The sequence below is a fragment of the Ictidomys tridecemlineatus genome, chromosome Y, assembly GCF_052094955.1.
Source record: "Ictidomys tridecemlineatus isolate mIctTri1 chromosome Y, mIctTri1.hap1, whole genome shotgun sequence".
Lineage (NCBI taxonomy): Eukaryota > Metazoa > Chordata > Mammalia > Rodentia > Sciuridae > Ictidomys > Ictidomys tridecemlineatus.
Window position 1 is genome coordinate 1,620,889 of NC_135494.1, and position 19,809 is coordinate 1,640,697.

At 42.2% G+C, this 19,809-nt stretch overlaps 1 protein-coding gene across 2 annotated transcripts in view; it reads right to left on the reverse strand.

Annotated features, from left to right (window-relative positions):
* The window catches only part of LOC144364814 (uncharacterized), a 43,251-nt gene that overhangs the window by 14,681 nt on the left and 8,761 nt on the right, over positions 1–19,809 (reverse strand). The window contains exons 2-4 of one of the 2 annotated variants that reach the window (XM_078035308.1): positions 14,428–14,554; positions 14,195–14,255; positions 5,803–13,534 (exon numbers count right to left, since the gene is read on the reverse strand). The exons of the other annotated variant lie outside the window; for it this stretch is intronic. Of the exons in view, the coding sequence (XP_077891434.1) occupies positions 10,015–13,534; positions 14,195–14,255; positions 14,428–14,554 (3,708 nt within the window). The 3' untranslated portion in view covers positions 5,803–10,014. Of the gene's footprint in view, positions 1–5,802; positions 13,535–14,194; positions 14,256–14,427; positions 14,555–19,809 lie in introns of those variants that run through there. 2 annotated transcript variants of the gene reach the window in all.

Consider the following 19,809-nt stretch of genomic DNA (forward strand, 5'->3'; position numbering starts at 1 on the left):
AGTTAGTGAAAGGTCCTGAGATGGGTTCCTTCTGGGTCAGGGGGCCCTTATGCAATGGCAGTGTCCACACAAGAGACAGAGAGAGGACACAGTCACAGAGATGGAGCCACATGGAGACAGAGGCAGAGACTGGAATCATGGGTCCACCTGGAGCCCCAGGAGCTGGGAGAGGCAGGCAGGAGCCAACCTGGATCCTGTGGAGGGAGCTCATCCTTGCGACCACTGGTCTCAGCCCTTTGCCCTCCAGGGCTGGGGGAGGGGTGGTAGCTTTTGATTTCAGTCTCTTTGTTTTGGGTTATTAATTATAACAGCCCCAGAAAAACCCTCACAGACTCAGTATCATCTCAAGTTTTTTGAGAGGGCTAAGACCTTAGCTTTACAGTTGGAAAATGATAATTTCTGATGCTGAGTTCTGCAGCACTATTAAATTTCATTGCACTGGTCAATTTTCAATAAATTTTTTCAATAAATAAACACACAACACCACCCCATCAACAAAACTGCACTGTATTTCAGCATATTCTTCCCATAGCAACCAACATCCCTGATGTTCAGTTCCTTAGCCAAGATTATCCTAGATTAGGAGCCCAGTAGGATGTTTGGATTGTTTTATCTTCATTTTATTTTTGTTTTTTGGTATTGCACATTGAGCGCAGTGAGCCTAAGCACTAAGCCACATCCCCTTTTTTATATCTTTTATATAGAGTCTTGCCCATTTGCTCAGGCCCTCACTACATTGCTGGGACTGGCCCCCAAATTCAACCCTCCTGCCTCAGCCTCCCAAGCCACTGGGATTACAGGCATGCCACACCACAGCAGATAACACTATGTTTTTTGAGGAGACCTTCAGTCCCGGGAGCAGAGATGTCTAAGAACACAGGAAGATAGCAAGTTGGGTGCTGCTAGGCAGATTATCAAACAGACTGAGCACGATCATGGGTTAGAAATGGTCTAGGGCCATGGGAGCTGGCTCCTGGGAAGCAGAGTTTGAGGGAGGTTGTGTGGGTAGGGGCAGCTGGGTGGGTCTTGATTCTGCTGTGTCTCATTGGTCCAGATAGGGAATACCCATAGAATGTTAAATAGAGAATATAACGTGGAATCTCATTACTTAATAATAACAGTATAATTATGATGTAATAACAGATAAGCTCTACATTATAATTTACAAACTACGTTAATGTGCCTGTGTCAATATTTATTTTGAAGTGGCACACACTGTAATTATGTGACTTGGGAGGCTGAGGCAGGAGGATTGTAAGTTGGAGACCAGCCTCAGCAACTCAGAAAGTCCCTAAGCAACTTAGAGTCTGTGTCGAAATAAAATATATATAAAAAGAGGATTAGTGATGTAGCTAAATGGTTAAGCACATCAGGTTGAATCTCCAGTACCAACAGTAATAATAATAATTTAATTAATAATTTTGTTGATACATCTGCAGAATCAAAAGCTTGACACTTAGTAACTTAAGAACTTGGAGCCTCTGTGAGGACATGGGCTACAAAGTCAACAGAGTCAAGGGTGTGGCTGGGTCTGAAGAAGGTGACCTAGTCCAGAGGATGCTGAAGAACTCAGAGGTGTCAAGGTGGGATGGTGACTGGGGACACAGCTGGCCTAAGGTTCTGGCTTTCTGGTCCACACAGCATGGGTGGTGAGAAAGAACCAGGGCTCCTAGCGATGGCCAGCTGCCATGTCTTTCCTTATCCCAAGATCCACTGGGCTGGAGCTGGCTTTGGCCATCAGGCAGAGGTGGAGTTAGCTTGGGTGGTGGCCTGAGGTCATCAATGAACAGTCAGGGTCTGTGGTCTGAAGGCCCCAGGCTGGGTGTTTGGTTACAGCAGCCCAGGAAGGCTAATACAGTGACCAGCAGCCCTCTGACCAGTGCAATGACCTGAGTGTGTCTGGAGCTGCCACATTGAAACTGAGAGTCTTTTAGCTCTGAGTGGTGAGCATGTGGAGATGTGGCAAGCCAGCCATGGGCTGGGTGTGAACTATAAGCCTGCTGGCCTCTGCCCACCACCTCGTGGAACCAGGGCTCCGAGTCAGGCATGAGGACACAGGTCTCCCAAGGGTCTCCGCAGAGGTCAAGGATCTTGTGCGCAAAGCAGTGTAACCATAGGGTCACTGACACATGACCAAGAAATTGACGGCACCACAGCCTGGAAGGCATGATCACGGTGTAGGGCAGGGGCTTCCAGATAGCCACTAACGTGTCATAGGCCGGGACACTCAGCAGCAGCCCCTCCACTCCACCAGGCCCAGGAACAGGAAGAGCTGGACTGTGCCCCTGCAGAGCTGATGGTCTTGTGGTGGACGCGTAGGTTGTGCAGCAGCTGGGGATGGAGCTGGGGGTGAAGCTGAGGTCCAGGGAGGACGAAGGGGGTAAGGAGTACTCGGGCGTGTGGAGGTGGGGTCCAGCTGCGACACCAGGAGGATGGACTGTGGCCCAGCAGGGTCAGCAGGTGGGCTACCAGGAGGACCACAAAGAGGACCCTCTTCACATTGGGGAAATTGGAGATTCCCAGGAGGATAAGGAGGCCCTGGGAGCTGCCATGGGTCCCATCCATCTCTATGGCATGTGAGCAGAGGTGTCAACAGCAGAAGCGACAAGGGCTGCTGCAGTGTGGGCTCAGAGTCAGGCTTAAAGCAGCACCGTGAGGACTTGTTTCCTGACTCACATAACCTCTATCTGTGCTGTGCAGGCTCTGCTGGGATTATTATTATTATTCCCAAGTTATAGAAAGGAAACGGAGACACCTGTGTGAAGTGAATGTCCCACGTGGAGGGGCAGAGCTGGTCTGCACCCAGGAAATGTGGCTGCCATCTTCACCCTTATCCACCCCGATTCATTGTTACTGCAGAACAGGAGGACACACACCTGCCAAGCTCCATTCTTTGCTTCCTCCAGCTACACAAGTTCCTGAGCTCCTGTCAGAATGTCAGAGGCACAAAGAACACCCCAAACAACCCCCTGATAGGATTTAGGAAACACCATGTGCAGCTGATCCTTGAACATCACGGGGTTGAAGTACAAGGGCAACTCATACAGAAATCCGCTTCAGTATATAAAACAAGCTTAGAGATTTGCAAGCATTTGATAAGCTAAAAGACAAAACATGTAACTAAATATAGTCTTTAAAAAAATATTTATAATTTTAGTTTTTTAGGTGGACACAAGGTCTTGATTTCATGGTTGTGTGGTGCTGAGAATCTAATGCAGTGGGTCCTGCATGCTAGGCCAGCACTCCACCATGGAGCCACTGCCCCACCCTACATATTCAATCTTTACCAAAATTTAAAATGTCATGAATGCATAAATCTACGCTGTCATTATGATACTTTATCATTTACTACTATAAAATACACACAAATCTCATGTAAAAAGTGAAAATGTATCAACATTTCCAGAAACAGAGACCATGCAAGGTGCCACTTGCAAAGGAGAGAAATAAAAACCAAAGCAAAACTGCAGCAGCAGCTTCCCTGCAGGAGAGGAACTCGGGGAGCCTGGCGCTGTGCCCCGCCCTCAGCCACCCCTGTGGCGGGAACTGTGTCCTTCTCCTCACTTGAGCAATGGGGCAGGATCCTAAGCCCTGGCCCCTGTGTGGAGGTCACTGCTCAGGCTTCTGACTCCCAACAGGAAACCCAGGCTCCTGGGAGCCCCAACAGTCCTGACCCCGGGACCCTCTCCTCACAGTGGACAGGAAGGGACCCAGGACACCCCAGACAAAAGGCACCCTGCCATCAACCTTCCCCTGGAGGATGCAGGGATGTGCTCAGAGGAGCATCCTGGGTCCTCAGCCCTAGGGAGCCCCTCACCTTCTCCACCCAGCACCCAGATTGCTCCCTTGTCAGATGAAATATGCAAAACCTCCCATGAAATCAAGCTAAAGAGAAGACGGACATGAGACAATTTCTGTGACAACACATTCACCATTACTTTTGCCAAACACGTCACAATTTCCAACTCATGATGTAAACCATGGTCGTGGAGCTGTGCTCCATTAGGTCATGGCTCAGACTCTGAGCCTGAGGGGGACAACTTCAAATAACACCGAGTTAAACCTGTGATGTGCCCACCCCAGAGCTTGAACAGGGGAAAGGAGCAATTCTTGCTTCTGTAGACCATGGGACAGTGGGACCCATGAGCACTGCTGGACCCGGACACTGACTGCCTCCCATTTATCCCACAGCTTTACCAAGAGATGCTAGGAGCCACAGCAAAGTATTATGATGCATGGCACCTTTGGTTAAGGTGACTGCCAGCTAGCCATTGAGATGATATGATTATGTTAAGATTTACATTCATATGGAAATTGACTCCTGGTATTCACCTGAGCCTGCTATGGGACTCATGTTATGGGACTCCCGGAGAGGTCCTATTGGTTGGGGAAGGATAGTAGGAAAGATTTCCAGGGGAGGTGAGGGGGGGTGGGGGGGCCCCTGGTTCGAGTATAGGCACCCACGTGTATGTTTTCATTGAAAAACTTCTTATTAAGGTACAATAATTTGTTTAGATTCTAAGATTTACAAAAATTATTCCAAAGTACACATAAAGAAGGATTTCTAGAGAAGGAAAAGAAGATAGAGTGAGAGAGGGGGAGAGAGAGAGAGAGAGAGAGAGAGAGAGAGAGAGAGAGAGAGAGAGAGAGAATATTTTCAATATTTATTTATTTATTTATTTTTTAGTTTTTGGCGGACACAACATCTTTGTTGGTATGTGGTGTTGAGGATCAAACCCGGGCCGCACGCATGCCAGGCGAGCGCGCTACCGCTTGAGCCACATCCCCAGCCCACTGGGAAGTAATATTAACCATAATTTTGAAAACTCAATTAAGAGACACCTATTTAAAGAATAATATTCTAAAATATAAAGATATTCTGTGGAAAGAATAATAGTAAAGAGGAGACACAGGTGTAGCAAGGCCACAGGGACATGGAGACCTTCTTACCAGGTCGTTATTGTCATCCCTTGATTAAAGCTGTGACATCCCAGTTTTGTGGGAGTGGCAGCCTCAAACCTATGTGTGTCTGATGTTGAACTGTGGAGCCACGATGGGGTAAATAGGGAACCCCAGTCAGGGCACCTCTGTGCTCGGATGAGGGGTGCCTCATGTTGGGGTCCTGGTGTGGGGCTGTCTCTGTCTCACAGGGAAGCAGGATGCTAAAATCTTATTTAAATTCCACACATTCATAAGACAATTTTGTACAGACCTGAGTTTATTTGTATTGTAGATGGTTTTTAGTCTCCACACTCTTGGTATAGAATAATATTTTGAGATCCTACACTATGCTTAATGGACTTGCAGCTATGTCCCAGGGAAAGGGGCAGACCTTCTATCTATATCACCCAGAACAGACCTCTGGGTCCATCTGCTCAGGGCCTCAGTCTCCTTGTTCCTCAGGTTGTGGAAGATGGAGTTGAGCATTGGGTGAGGGTGGTGTGGAAGACAGGCAGAACCTTGTTCCCTGCTGAAGACCAGAAGGATCATGGCTGTGGGTGAGAGCAAAGGGTGCTGAGTGGAAGGTCACCACAGTGAGGCGGTGCTGCAGAGGGAGAAGACATTCTTCTTCCCTGTCCAAGGCCATAAAGCAGAGAGCAAGAAATACTTGACCACAGATAAAAGAGATTCCAATGAATGCAAACATAAGGAGATGTCACGCAGATCAGTGAGGGACAGCCAACACACCAGGAAACAGGTGTGTGCAGGAGGACATCCAAGAAGGTGAAAAGGTTCATGGACAGCTGTCAATTAGAGCCATTAGGAAGATGAGAGCAATGCAAATGAAGAGGAAAGACTAAATCCATTTTTATATCTTTATTATTTGGGGCTGGGGATTGAGCCCGGGGTGCACAACCACTGAGCAACATCCCCAGACCTGTTGATTTTTTATTTTGACACAGATCTTGCTAAGTTCTTTAGGGCCTCAGTAAGGTGAGGCTGTCTAGGTTTGTGATCCCTCTCCCTCAGCCTGCTTGGCCACTGGAATTATAGCTGTGTGACACTGTGCCCAACAAAACTGGTATCATACCCCTCTTCCTTAGGTTTTTTTCTTTCCTTTTTTTTTTGGAATGGGGGTGTCCTGTGAATTGAACTCAGGGGCCCTCAACCACTGAGCCACCTCCACAGCTATAGTTTGTACTTTATTAGAGACTGGGTCTCACTGAGTCCTTTACTGTCTCACTATGTCTGAGGCTGGCTTTGAGCTCACAGTCCTCCTGCCTCAGCCTCCTGAGCCACTAGAATGAAGGCATGAGCCATTGCACCTGGATTTGTTTTGTTTTAAATTATTTTTTTTTCTGTTACTTATACATGACTATAGAATACATTTATGCACTTTGATATATCATACATACATGGGATATCAACTCTCATTTTTCTGAGTGTGCATGTTGCAGAATCATATTGGTCATGCAGTCACCTATGTATGACAGTACCCTAAACACAGAGAGAAATCCAGCCTGGGTTTTCTGGCTTACTCCACCCAAGGATTAATCATGGGGAGAAAAGCTGAGTTAGATTTAAAATTCAGTGCTGTAAAAGAAATTTAAGAAAAAAACGGGACAAGTTGCAAACACGAGGATACACCTGCAGAGCTGCATCTGCTGATGTGGACAGTAGTGGGTCAACACACACAGCAGCGACAAACTCACCACCTGAGCTAGGGGAATGGTCAGTCCTAGAGTGCCTGCCTAGCATGCACAAGGAAGGATTGGATCCCTGGCACCAGGAGAAAAAGAAATAAACTCCATTAATAATAGGGCAAAGTATATTTTGAGAAGGTGCCTCTCCAAACAATACATACAAACTACAAGATTTTATAGTGCTCTTTATCTTGCCTATGTACAACACAACACATGAGACTTAGAAAAGAATGCGTGACACAATGGTGGTCCCAGAGTCATCACCAGGCCACGAAGGCATCAAGGAAAAGGAAGGGATCAGCTGCAGGGCACACAAGGGCACATGCCTATCTTCCCAGCTGTAGGAGGCTGAGGCAGGGTGATTACAAGTTCAAGGCCAGCCTCACTCTCTTAAAAAATAACAATTAACAGGGTTAGGGTGAAGCTCAGTGGTGGAGCCCTCTTGGGTAATGTCTGAAATAACAAAGGGAGAAAAAGAGGAAGGAAGAGATAGTTCACTAATCTGTACACAAGGCTGGAGTGGAGAGGCCTCAACTAACACACACAATGTGTCTGAAACTTCTGAATGATGCAAGACTAAATTGAGAAGTCAGGAAATAACAAGTGATTTTTGAGAAGGAATAGTGGGCAGCAACATTGTGAGAAAAGTCAAAGAAATCAATAGTTGCATTACACAGTGAGGATGAAAGCACTGCACTAGGGAGGGTATGTAGAGAAAAGGGTGACTTGATCCTGTACATGTGTGTGCACGTGGGTGTGAGTGTGCATGTGTGGGTGGCACAACTCACCCCTCCCAGGTGTTTTTTTAATGTGACTTGCTGCTCTGGAAAACCCTCACCTGAGCACCAGGGCATTTCTGATAGCCTCTGTGACCCTGCTAAAGTGCTTTTCTGGTGCCTGGTGCATGAAAGGGAAAAGTACCTAAAGTTCATTATATCATGAGCTCTTCATAGAAATGAATAATTGGGGCTGGGGATGTGGCTCAAGCGGTAGCACGTTCGCCTGGCATGCGTGCGGCCCGGGTTCAATCCTCAGCACCACATACCAACAAAGATGTTGTGTCCGCCAAATACTAAAAAACAAATATTAAAATTCTCTCTTTCTCTCTCTCTCTCTTTAAAAAAAAAAAGACAAATGAATAATTGGTTTTCTTAAATATTGAAATAGGTCTTTCACCCCCGTTTTCAACATAAATTATCTAATATACATTTTTCCAAGTCAACTCCAGTTTAGTTCAACTGAACTAATAATAATTTGGAAGGTGTGAGTTAATGTTCTTACGATGATCAGAATCAATTTAGAATCTTAGAGCTTGAAGGATGTTAACATACAGAAAGACATGAAGAAGTAATTCCTGCATCTGAATTGGTGACCCCTGGAAACTCAACACAAACAAGACACATTTTGATTTACATCAGGGATTCAGGAAACACCCAGGAGCTGAGCACGGTAGCATATGTCTTTGATCCCAGTGGCCATAGCAGAAGGATCACAAGCTTCAACCCAGCCTACATCAGGCTGAGGCAGCATGATCATAAGTTCAAAGCCAGCCTCAGCCACTTAAGACCTAAGCAACCAAGTGAGAACATGCCTCAAAATTGGAAAAAAAAAACTGGCTTTGAAGACAACAGGGAAAATGGAATGATTTGCTATTTTTTTTTCACATTTAAACAGTTATTCAGCCAGATGTGGTGATGTATGCCTTTAATCCCAGAGATTTGGGAGGCTTAGGCTGAAGGATCACAAGTTTGAGGCCAGCCTCACCATTTTAGAACAACCCTAAGGAACTCAGCAAGTCTCTGTCTCAAAATTAAAAATATAAAAAAGAATGAAGATGTGAATCAGTGGTAGAGGGCCACCATACCAAATCTGCAGTACAATCCCCAGTACAATATTCAGCAGAGTGAGCAGTGTGTTTGAAGGGGACAAGAAATATTGATCTACCACATTTCACATTTAAAGAATTTTTCTCCAGTAAACTTCCAACATGTTGATGAGAAGAACAGTAATAACAGAAGTCATTGCCAATTGTTTTCATCAGTACAATTTCTTTGCAATATGAGTTTGTTCATGTAAGTGAAGCCAATGGGATATATCAAAGGCTTTTCCCCATTGTTGACATTCATGGGGCTTCTCTCCAGTATGAGTTCATTCATGTAAGTAAAGATGAGAGGATTGAGTAAAGGCTTTGCCACACTGCTTACAATGATAAGGCTGCTTTTTTTTTTTTTTTTAAAGAGAGAGAGAATTTAAATATTTATTTTTTTTAGTTCTTGGCAGACACAACATCTTTGTTTGTTTGTAGTGCTGAGGATCGAACCCGGGCCGCACACATGCCAGGCAAGCGTCTACCGCTTGAGCCACATCTCCAGCCCCGATAGGGTTTCTCTTGAGTGTGAGTCCCTTCATGTCTGTGAAAGAAAAAACAAGAAAAAGACTTTTCCACATTGTTGGTATTCATTAGGCTGCTCTTCTGCATGAATTCTTCCATGTATGTGAGGTTCACTGGATGTGTCAAGGGGTTCTCCACATTGTTGATATTCATAAGTCTTCTCTCCAGTATGTGTTTTTTCATGCCTGTGAAGATGATGGGATTGAGTGAAGGCTTTGCCACACTGCTTACATTGATAGGGCTTCTCTCCCGTATGTGTTCTTCCATGACTCTTAAGGTGACTGGGTGTAGGAAAGGCTTTTCCACATTGTTGACATTCATAGGGCTTCTCTCCTCTATGAGTTTCTTCATGTCTGTGAAGCTGAGAAGATTCTGCAAAGGCTTTGCCACACTGTTTACATTCATAGGGCTTCCCTCCAGTATGAGTTTGTTCATGTTTGTGAAGCTGAGAAGATCTAGCAAAGGCTTTCCCACAGTGCTTACACTCAAAGACTTCACTGAAGAATGTGTTTGTTCATGTATGTGAAGGTGAGAGGAAGTACTGTAGACTTTTCCACATTGTTGACATTGTTAGGGCTTTTCTCCACTATGAGTCCGTTCATGTCTGCCGAGGGAAAAGGAAGTAGTGAAGACTTTTTCACATTGTTGACTTTCATTCGGATTCTCTTCAGTATGGATTTGTTCATGTATCTGAAGGTAAGACAAAGTAGTGCAGGCGTTCCCACATTGTTGACATTCATAGGGTTTCTCTCTAGTATGTGTTCTTTCATGTCTGTAAAGTTTAGAGGAGTCAGTGAAGGCTTTGCCACACTGCTTACATCCATAGGGCTTCTCCCCACTATGAGTCCGCTCATGTATGTGAAGATAGGAAGAAGTACTGAAGGCTTTCCCACATTGTTGACATTCACAGGGCTTCTTTCCAGTATGCATTTGTTCATGTCTGTGAAGTTTAGAGGACTTAGTGAAGGCTTTGCCACACTACTTACATTCATAGAGCTTCTCTCTAGTATGAATTTGTTCATGCCTGTGAAGGTTGAAAGAAGTAGTGAAGAATTTTGCACATTGTTGACATTCATAGGGTTTATTTTCCATATGAGTTTTTTTATGTGAGTGAAGGCTAGACAATAGAGCAAAAGCTTTGCCACACTGCTTACATTCATAGGGCTTCTCTCCAGTATGCGTCCATTCATGTCGGTGAAGAGAAAAAGAAGTAGTGAAGAGTTTTCCACATTGTTGGCATTCATTGGGCTTCTCTCCAGTATGCGTTCGTTCATGTCTGTGAAGGGAAGAAGAAGTAGTGAAGAGTTTTCCACATTGTTGGCATTCGTTGGTCTTTTCTCCAGTATGGATTTGTTCATGTATCTGAAGGTAAGACAAAGTAGTGAAGGCTTTCCCACATTTGTGACATTCATACGGCTTCTCTCCAGTATGAGTTTTTTCATGTCTGTGAAGTATAGAGCAGTTAGTGAAGGCTTTGCCACACTGCTTACATTCATAAGGCTTCTCCCCAGTATGAATCCGCTCATGTATCTGAAGGTAGGAAGACGTACTGAAGGCTTTCCCACATCGTTGACATTCATAGGGTTTTTCCCCAGTATGAGTTTTTTCATGTCTGTGAAGTTTAGAGGACATAGTGAAGGCTTTGCCACACTGCTTACATTCATAAGGCTTCTCCCCAGTATGAATCCGCTCATGTATCTGAAGGTAGAAAGAAGTACTGAAGGCTTTCCCACATTGTTGACATTCATAGGGCTTCTCCCCAGTATGAGTTTTTTCATGTCTGTGAAGTATAGTGGAGTTAGTGAAGGCTTTGCCACACTGCTTACATGCATAGGGCTTCTCCCCACTATGAGTCCGCTCATGTATGTGAAGATAGGAAGAAGTACTGAAGGCTTTCCTACATTGTTGACATTCACAGGGCTTCTTTCCAGTATGCATTTGTTCATGTCTGTGAAGTTTAGAGGACTTAGTGAAGGCTTTGCCACACTGCTTACATTCATAGAGCTTCTCTCTAGTATGCATTTGTTCATGTCTGTGAAGGTTAAAAGAAGTAGTGAAGAATTTTCCACATTGTTGACATTCATAGGGTTTATTTTCCATATGAGTTTTTTTATGTGAGTGAAGGCTAGACAATAGAGCAAAAGCTTTGCCACACTGCTTACATTCATAGGGCTTCTCTCCAGTATGCGTCCATTCATGTCGGTGAAGAGAAAAAGAAGTAGTGAAGAGTTTTCCACATTGTTGGCATTCATTGGGCTTCTCTCCAGTATGCGTTCGTTCATGTCTGTGAAGGGAAGAAGAAGTAGTGAAGAGTTTTCCACATTGTTGGCATTCGTTGGTATTTTCTCCAGTATGGATTTGTTCATGTATCTGAAGGTAAGACAAAGTAGTGAAGGCTTTCCCACATTTGTGACATTCATACGGCTTCTCTCCAGTATGAGTTTTTTCATGTCTGTGAAGTTTAGAGGACATAGTGAAGGCTTTGCCACACTGCTTACATTCATATAACTTCTCCCCACTATGAGTCCGCTCATGTATCTGAAGGTAGAAAGAATGACTGAAGGCTTTCCCACATTGTTGACATTCATAGGGCTTCTCCCCAGTATGAGTTTTTTCATGTCTGTGAAGTATAGTGGAGTTAGTGAAGGCTTTGCCACACTGCTTACATTCATAGGGCTTCTCTCCAGTATGGGTCCGTTCATGTCTGTGAAGGGAAAAAGAAGTAGTGAAGACTTTTCCACATTGTTGGCACTCATTAGGATTCTCTCCAGTATGGATTTGTTCATATCTCTGAAGGTAAGACAAAGTAGGGCAGGCTTTCCCACATTGCTGACATTCATAGGGTTTCTTTTTTGTATGAGTTTTTTTATGTGAGTGAAGGTTAGACGACTGAGCAAAAGCTTTGCCACACTGCTTACATTCATAGGGCTTCTCTCCAGTATGCGTCCGTTCATGTCTGTGAAGTATAGAGGACATAGTGAAGGCTTTGCCACACTGCTTACATTCATAGGGCTTCTCCCCAGTATGAGTCCGCTCATGTATCTGAAGGTAGGAAGAAGTACTAAAGGCTTTCCCACATTTGTGACATTCATAGGGTTTCTCCCCAGTATGAGTTTTTTCATGTCTGTGAAGTTTAGAGGACATAGTGAAGGCTTTGCCACACTGCTTACATTCATAGGGCTTCTCCCCACTATGAGTCTGCTCATGTATCTGAAGGTAGGAAGAAGTACTGAAGGCTTTCCTACATTGTTGACATTCATAGGGCTTCTCCCCAGTATGAGTTTTTTCATGTCTGTGAAGTATAGTGGAGTTAGTGAAGGCTTTGCCACACTGCTTACATTCATAGGGCTTCTCTCCAGTATGGGTCCGTTCATGTCTGTGAAGGGAAAAAGAAGTAGTGAAGGCTTTTCCACATTGTTGGCATTCATTAGGATTCTCTCCAGTATGGATTTGTTCATGTCTCTTAAGGTAAGACAAAGTAGGGTAGGCTTTCCCACATTGTTGACATTCATAGGGTTTCTTTTTTGTATGAGTTTTTTTATGTGAGTGAAGGTTAGACGATTGAGCAAAAGCTTTGCCACACTGCTTACATTCATAGGGCTTCTCTCCAGTATGCGTCCGTTCATGTCTGTGAAGGGAAGAAGAAGTAGTAAAGACTTTTCCACATTGTTGGCATTCATTGGGCTTTTCTCCAGCATGGATTTGTTCATGTATCTTAAGGTAAGATGAACTACTGTAGGCTTTCCCACATCGTTGACACTGATAGGGCTTCTCTCCAGTATGCGCTTGTTCATGTCTGTTAAGGGATAAAAAAGTAGTGAAGGCTTTTTCACGTTGTTGGCATTCATTGGTCTTCTCACCAGTATGGATTTGTTCATGTATCTGAAGGTAAGACAAAGTAGTGAGGGCTTTTCCACATTGTTGACCTACATAGGGTTTCTCTCTAGTATGTTTTCTCTGATGTATTCTAAATAAACTTTGGTAAACAAAGTCTTTCCCACATACGTTACATTTAAAAAGTACTTTCCCAGTGTGCGTGATCACGTGACTGTGTAGACCTGTGGGTGAAACCAAGATTTTACCACCTTCTTTACCTTCATGGGATTTCTCTCCAGAATGAGTTCTTTCATGTCTTCTAAATAAAGTGGGGGAATGAAAGGCTGTCCCACATACCTCACTTTGAAAAGCTTTACCTCCCCTATGTGTTCTTGTGTGACTTTGAACATCTATGGGAGAAGATGAGGCTTCATCACATTGTTGACATTCATCAGGTTGCCACCCAGTATGAAAATCTTCATGCCTTTGAATGTCATTGGAACAGCTGATGACTTTCCCACATGCTGTACTTTCATAGGGTCCATCTCCAGTTTGTGTTAACATTTGTGTATGAACACTTTTGAGAGAAACCAGAGATTTCCTGTATAGTTTCAATTCACATGGCTTCTCTTCACATTCTTCCTGCTTGTAGCATTCGGGTCCATAGTGAGATGTGATCTGCCTATGAAGGAATGAAGGGCATATGAAGTCTTTGGCACACATAATGCAGTCACATGAATTTACTCTATTAAAATTTTTCTTTGCTTAAGAATTGGTATCTCATGACGAGCACATTATAAATACTTGATTAATTCATGATGTTGTATTTATTTAAAGTCCTAGGTTAAGGTTACTTCCAACATGAGGTAAAGCCTATTTTTTTCAAATTTGTTCAAATAGCCAGAAAATAAAGAGATTGAGAGGAAACAATGCTTTGCAACATAGCTTGCCTATGGTCATTATCCAAATAGTTATATTCACATATGCAATTTCATAATACTTTTTGCATGTCAAGCACTTTGAATAGACTTAATATCTTTTATATATATATATATATATATATATATATATATATATATATATATATATATAAATTTATTTCAGTTGACAATAGACTATTGATTTAAAAGTGGTGCTGAGAAGAGAACCCAGTGCCTCAAGCATGCAAGGCAAGCTCTCTACCACTGAGCCACAACCCCAGTCCCAGTGAAGTATATATTTCTGGTAAAGAAATCTTATAAGAATAAATACATTTAAAGTTGTGCAAATTTCTTGCATTGGTTTTAAAAATTATATGACATCCCCAGATTCCCGTAAAAATTCCTCTTGTGAGTACAATTACCTTAAATTGCTCCCAAAATTTTTGATCTGATTTTCAATGTTCTTCTCATCACATTTGATTCCTAAAATGCCAAACCAAAACATTATCAATTTCTAGGAGCTAAAAATGCTTTTCCAAATTCATAGTGCATTTTATGCTACAATAATTCACCAACTGATTGTCTTCTCATGTTCTACATAAATGAAAAAAAATAAACACAAATTCTCTAATTAAGTAAATACACAAATTATTACCTATAGATGCCAGGTTTCTGAGGACTTCCAGCATCACATCTCTGTAAAGGTTCTTCTGGGAAGCATCCAGCAAATCCCACTCCTCCTGGGTGAAGTTAACAGCCACATCCTCGAAGGTCACTGACATCTAAAATATCCCACAAATGTGTAGTGGAAACCAGGAGAGATTTCACAGCATGACAAATCTATACTCAACATGCATGATGTTCACATGATTCCCTGACTTCTCGATTAATTCCACGATTTGGTCATTGAAATCTCCAGTGCATTTAATTCTTCACAGCCACTCCAACACAAGATTTGGACCCCACACAAGGTAAATAGTAGAGTGTTGTACACCCTTCCTTTGGTGAGTTCACAGGAAGTAAGAGAGGCTCCCAGGTCACCCTGATCTTATTTGTTGATTGCATCTCTATCACATTCTTACCAACATCCTGTGCAGTAGAGAGCTAATATTAGCACCCTCCTTATTATTTACCCTTAGAAAAGAAAGCTGACTGAGTAGGAAATTGCTGGGATCACAAAACTCAGCATTTGAGAGAACCTGCCAACCACCGTGGCTCACTGGGCCAACACAGTTAATATAGACAACATGATATTTACTGATCTCCTGTTTCCTTCTGAAAGTCAATTGTTCCATCCTTAAATAAGTGCTTAGAATCAGCCCCAAACCACACCCTCAGAGTATGGAGTCACTAAAGAGTTTCCCTCATAGACAACAGTTAGACAATCTTCCACACAGGTCGTCACAATGTGTTCACTGGGGACTGAGCTCAACTTGGGTGATTACACTGAGGACAACTAGAAGTTTGCAGGTGCTTTACTCCAGAAAAATTTACCCAATTAGTAATCAAGCACAATGATTAATAAACATAACAATAATTTCTGGTGGTTAATGTCAAAGCAGAATGGGGTGTGGGAAAAGATGGCATGTGTCTCAGAAAGAACTCGATGACCCCAAGATGTTATCTTGTCCAAATAAAAGCCTTACAAAAATATATTGATTTGAAAAATAGTTTTCTTAACAGCAGAAAATCCTTTCCAAAACCTCAAGGCAACCATGAATGTCCAATGATTCTCAAACTCTTCTGAACAGCATATGTCTCACTCAGATCATGTACAGTATGAGACACATACCACCGTTCTGCTCAAGGACACCTTGATCAAGATTGGCTACATGTACAATGTTAGTCTGTCATGAAAGAGATTCCTCATTCCTGTAGCACAGCTGGTGCAAGGAAACCTCAGGCACAAGCACTTCCTGGGTGTGTTAAAGCAGCAGGTTTGCAGCCCAGAATCCTGAACTATCCCATGTTGACTGTTTGTGAAACAGGCCACTCCATGTGGGTCTCTAAGCAGGCTATGATTTCTGCACAGTGTGGAACAGCCCAAAGGACCACCTACCAGAACACGACCCTGCCACTCACAAAGAACCATGCATAGGACATAAGACACATGACATCTGAAGCAGGACAGTATCAACAGAGGTTAATAGGAGCCTGAGAGAAAGCCTTTAGTGGGCTGTCCTTCGTTGCATGGAACAAGTATGAGTGACAGCAGGTGTCTTGGAGACTGATCACAATAATGGTCCAGGCAAACTGAAATCTAAGTGGCAAAGGGTACTTCATCCCACTATTCTGCAGACAAATATCATTTATTATACATTTAACTGTGAAAGACTAAAACACATTTCAAAAATGTTTTTAAAAATATATAATTACTACACGCCCCCAAGAAAAAAGAGTCAAGGCTCTAACATCTCAAACAGGCTTCTATGAGACATTTAAGACCTGCCACCAATTTTCTACTGTTATTTCCAGACATAGAAGTTGAGTTAAAACTTCCTAATTATTTCTTTTTATATTTATATTTTTACTTGCAGTTGAACACAATAGCTTTATCCTATTTATTTATGTGGTGCTGAGGATAGAACCCAGGACCTTGCACATGCTAGGCAAGTTCTCGACCACTGAGTCACAACCCCAACCCACCTTCTAATTCTTTATCTGGCATATTTTACAATATTATCAATATTAAATAGATAAAGAAATGTATTAAATAGAAAAGAAAACTATGAAAGACTCTCATGATCATGAATGCAAAATTCCTCAAACAATACTTTACTGAATCCAAAAATAAATAAAAACAATTATAAACACAGTCAAGACGATATTATTACAGCTCTGTGTGACTGATGCCAAATTTAAAACTCAGTTGACATTTTCCAGGGACCAGCATACTACTGTGGGAAGTCAAGCCCAGTGGCCCAGATCCACTCACATCAGCCTCTGCAGGGCCCAGGAACACAGCACACATGCAAGGCTGATTCAGAATTAAAAAACCAATTAACATTATCCATCACAACAAAAAGATAAATAATAAATATTGATTATATCAATAGTTAAAAAAATCAAGAATAATGAAAAAACACTCAAGCTCAAAAAAACACAATGTCTTCATAGAGAGACAGCATGATCCTCTATGCTACTAGAATCCACTGAAGAATCATGAAAAACAATGATGTGACATCAGTGTTGTCATATTAATAAATAGGACAATTATTCTACTATTGACAGCAAGAAACTGGGCATGGAGGCCATGCCTGTAGTCTTTGCCAATCAGGGGGCCAAGGCAGGATGATCCCAGGTTTGAGTCCAGCCTGGGCAATTTAGCAAGACTCTGTTTCTAAACAAAAAATTAAAAGTTTTGGGAATGCAGCTCAATGGTAGAGCACCCCTGAGTCCAACAGCCAGCAACAAAATGAAAAGAAAAACAAACACACACCACTTATACAGAACCAATAAAAGAGAAATACTTATATATAAATCTAACAAAAATCTTTATGACAAAAACTGCTAACTTCTAATAAAAATATCAGAGACATGGAAAATATTTGGAAATACTTTTATGTTTCCAGATGGGAAGCCTAGTTACCATCAATTCTTACCAATTTTATTTATGGATTCAATATAATCCCAATAAAAGATATTTTAAGTCATGTTTTCAGTAACAAAAGATCCAGAACAACCAACACAGTAATGAACACTCAGTTCACAGGATGAACACTACCTGAGGTTAACAACTACTAAAAATCTACAATCATCACGACACAGTCGTATTTGGCACAGGATAAAAATATTCCACTGATCTTTGACAAAGGAGCAAAAGAAAATCAATGGAAAATATACTCTCTTTGACAATGTTGCCAAAGCACTGGACATGAATTAACATGTAAAGAAAGAAAACATTCTCATTTCACAAATGTCACAGCGCTCCCAATGGAGCCTCAGTCTCAAAGTGAAACACACAGCTGTTGCTGCAGCTCTAGCAAAGCACCTGCCTGGCACATAGGAGGCCCAGGGTTCACTTGTTGGCACCAAACAATTGCCTATACATTGTAGTACCCAATGCAAAACTCCAAACTTCACTAAAATAACAAAGAAGTACTTACAGAGAAATCTGGACTGGCATGACAGCTTCATATGCAACACCAAACACATGATCTGTGAGTGAAAAACTTGTAAATAGAACTTGATCAAAATGAAGTTAGCATTTTTCAAAAGATGTACTTGAGAGAATGAGAAGACATGCTGGAGAACTGGACAAAATGTTGTCACAACATATAGTGACACTGGGTTGGTATTCAACATACATGAAGAATACTCTGTAAAAAAATAATCAACCAACTTGGAAGTGGGAAGAAGATTTAGAAAGACACTCATCAATAAATACGCACAGTTAACACATGTGTGAGAAGATGTTCACCTGCATATAATTAGGAAACTTCAAAATAACAATGAGATGCCAACAGATACTCAACTGGAGTGATGAAATGCCAAACACCAAAAGCTCCAAAAGACAGTGAAAACATGAATCAGCAAGCACCCTTCCCTTGCTCATGTGAATGGAGAGAAGAACACTCTCTCTGGAAGACAGTCACGCTCTTACAAAATAAACATGGTGCACTCTACAATTAATTCACCACACTCCCAGGTGTCTATTCAAATGAGGTGAAAATTATGCACAGAAAACTTCTCAGCAATGACTACAGCAGCCATATCCAGAACTGCCCAAAACTAGAAGCAAGGAAGATGCACCTTTCAATGCTGAATGGACAAGCTGCAGTTTAACCACACCAAAGAATATCACCCAGAAAGTGAGCTCTGCAGCCTGCAAAGATACAGCACCCTTAAAGGCAGACTAAGTGAGAGAAGCCAGTCTGAAAGGCCAAATGCAGTAAGATTTCAATTCAAGAACATTCCAGAAGAGACAACATCATAGATGCACTGAAACTCTTCTGTATGACATTACTATGTAGAGTATGTGATACACAAAATCACACCACAAAGAGGAGGAACGCTAAGGTAAAGAATGGATTTCAGCTGATGATAAAGTGTTGCTTCATCCACTCTCTTAATAAAATGTAGGACACTGATTCAGTAACTAACAAGCATCCAACATCAATGCAAAATATTGAGAACAGTGTAGAGAAGGGTGTTTGATACTATATGTAATGGCTCATTTGAATTGTCAACCGCATTGGATTAAGAGATACCTGTGATTAAGAGGCCTCTGGGTGTGTCCATGAGGGTGTGTCTACAAATGATTGGCATGTGGAACAGTGAACCAAACTAGAGAACCTCCTTAGGTATAGGCAGCACCATCCAATAGGAGGGTGTCTTAGGTGGAACAAAAGTTGGAAGAAGAAGGAAGCAGCAGCAGAGAAAGGCCTTTCTTCTCCAATGGCTGCTGCAGTGGCCTGAGGATATCAGACTCTGCCTTCTTCACTCTCCCAAAGTGGACTCTGCCTGTGATTCTCCAGGGAGTTTCCAGAACCTTTGATCTGGACTAGGGCAGGACCACTGATCCCTCTTGTTCTGAGGCTTCAGCCTCTTGGACTCTGCAGCTACTACTTCTCAAGCTCTCCACCCTGCAGATGGCCACTGTGGACATCCAGCTTCAGGTCAAGTAGGCCAATCTATAAGTCCCCTTTTATAATCACACTTCGTGTTGATGCTGTTCCTCTAGCAAACAGTGACTAACAAACTATAAATCTAAAATGGCTCTGAGAAACAAAATTAATTTAATAAGGAAGTGAATGAACTATCATGCCATAAACTTTAACAAATATAAACATAAAAAACAATATTACATAATGAATACCTTTCCCAAATAATAATGCAAAAAATAAAGCAAAGAAGAAAAGTCATAGTTACAAATTTCAAAACTATGGACAAAAGCAAGGAAACTGACTTTCAATACTATTTCCATCTGGAAAGAAACTGGATGATAAGTCTTTTTTTAAAAAATATATATTTATTCTTTAGTTCTAGTTGGGCACAATTCCTTTATTTAATATTTATGTGGTGCTGAGGATCGAAC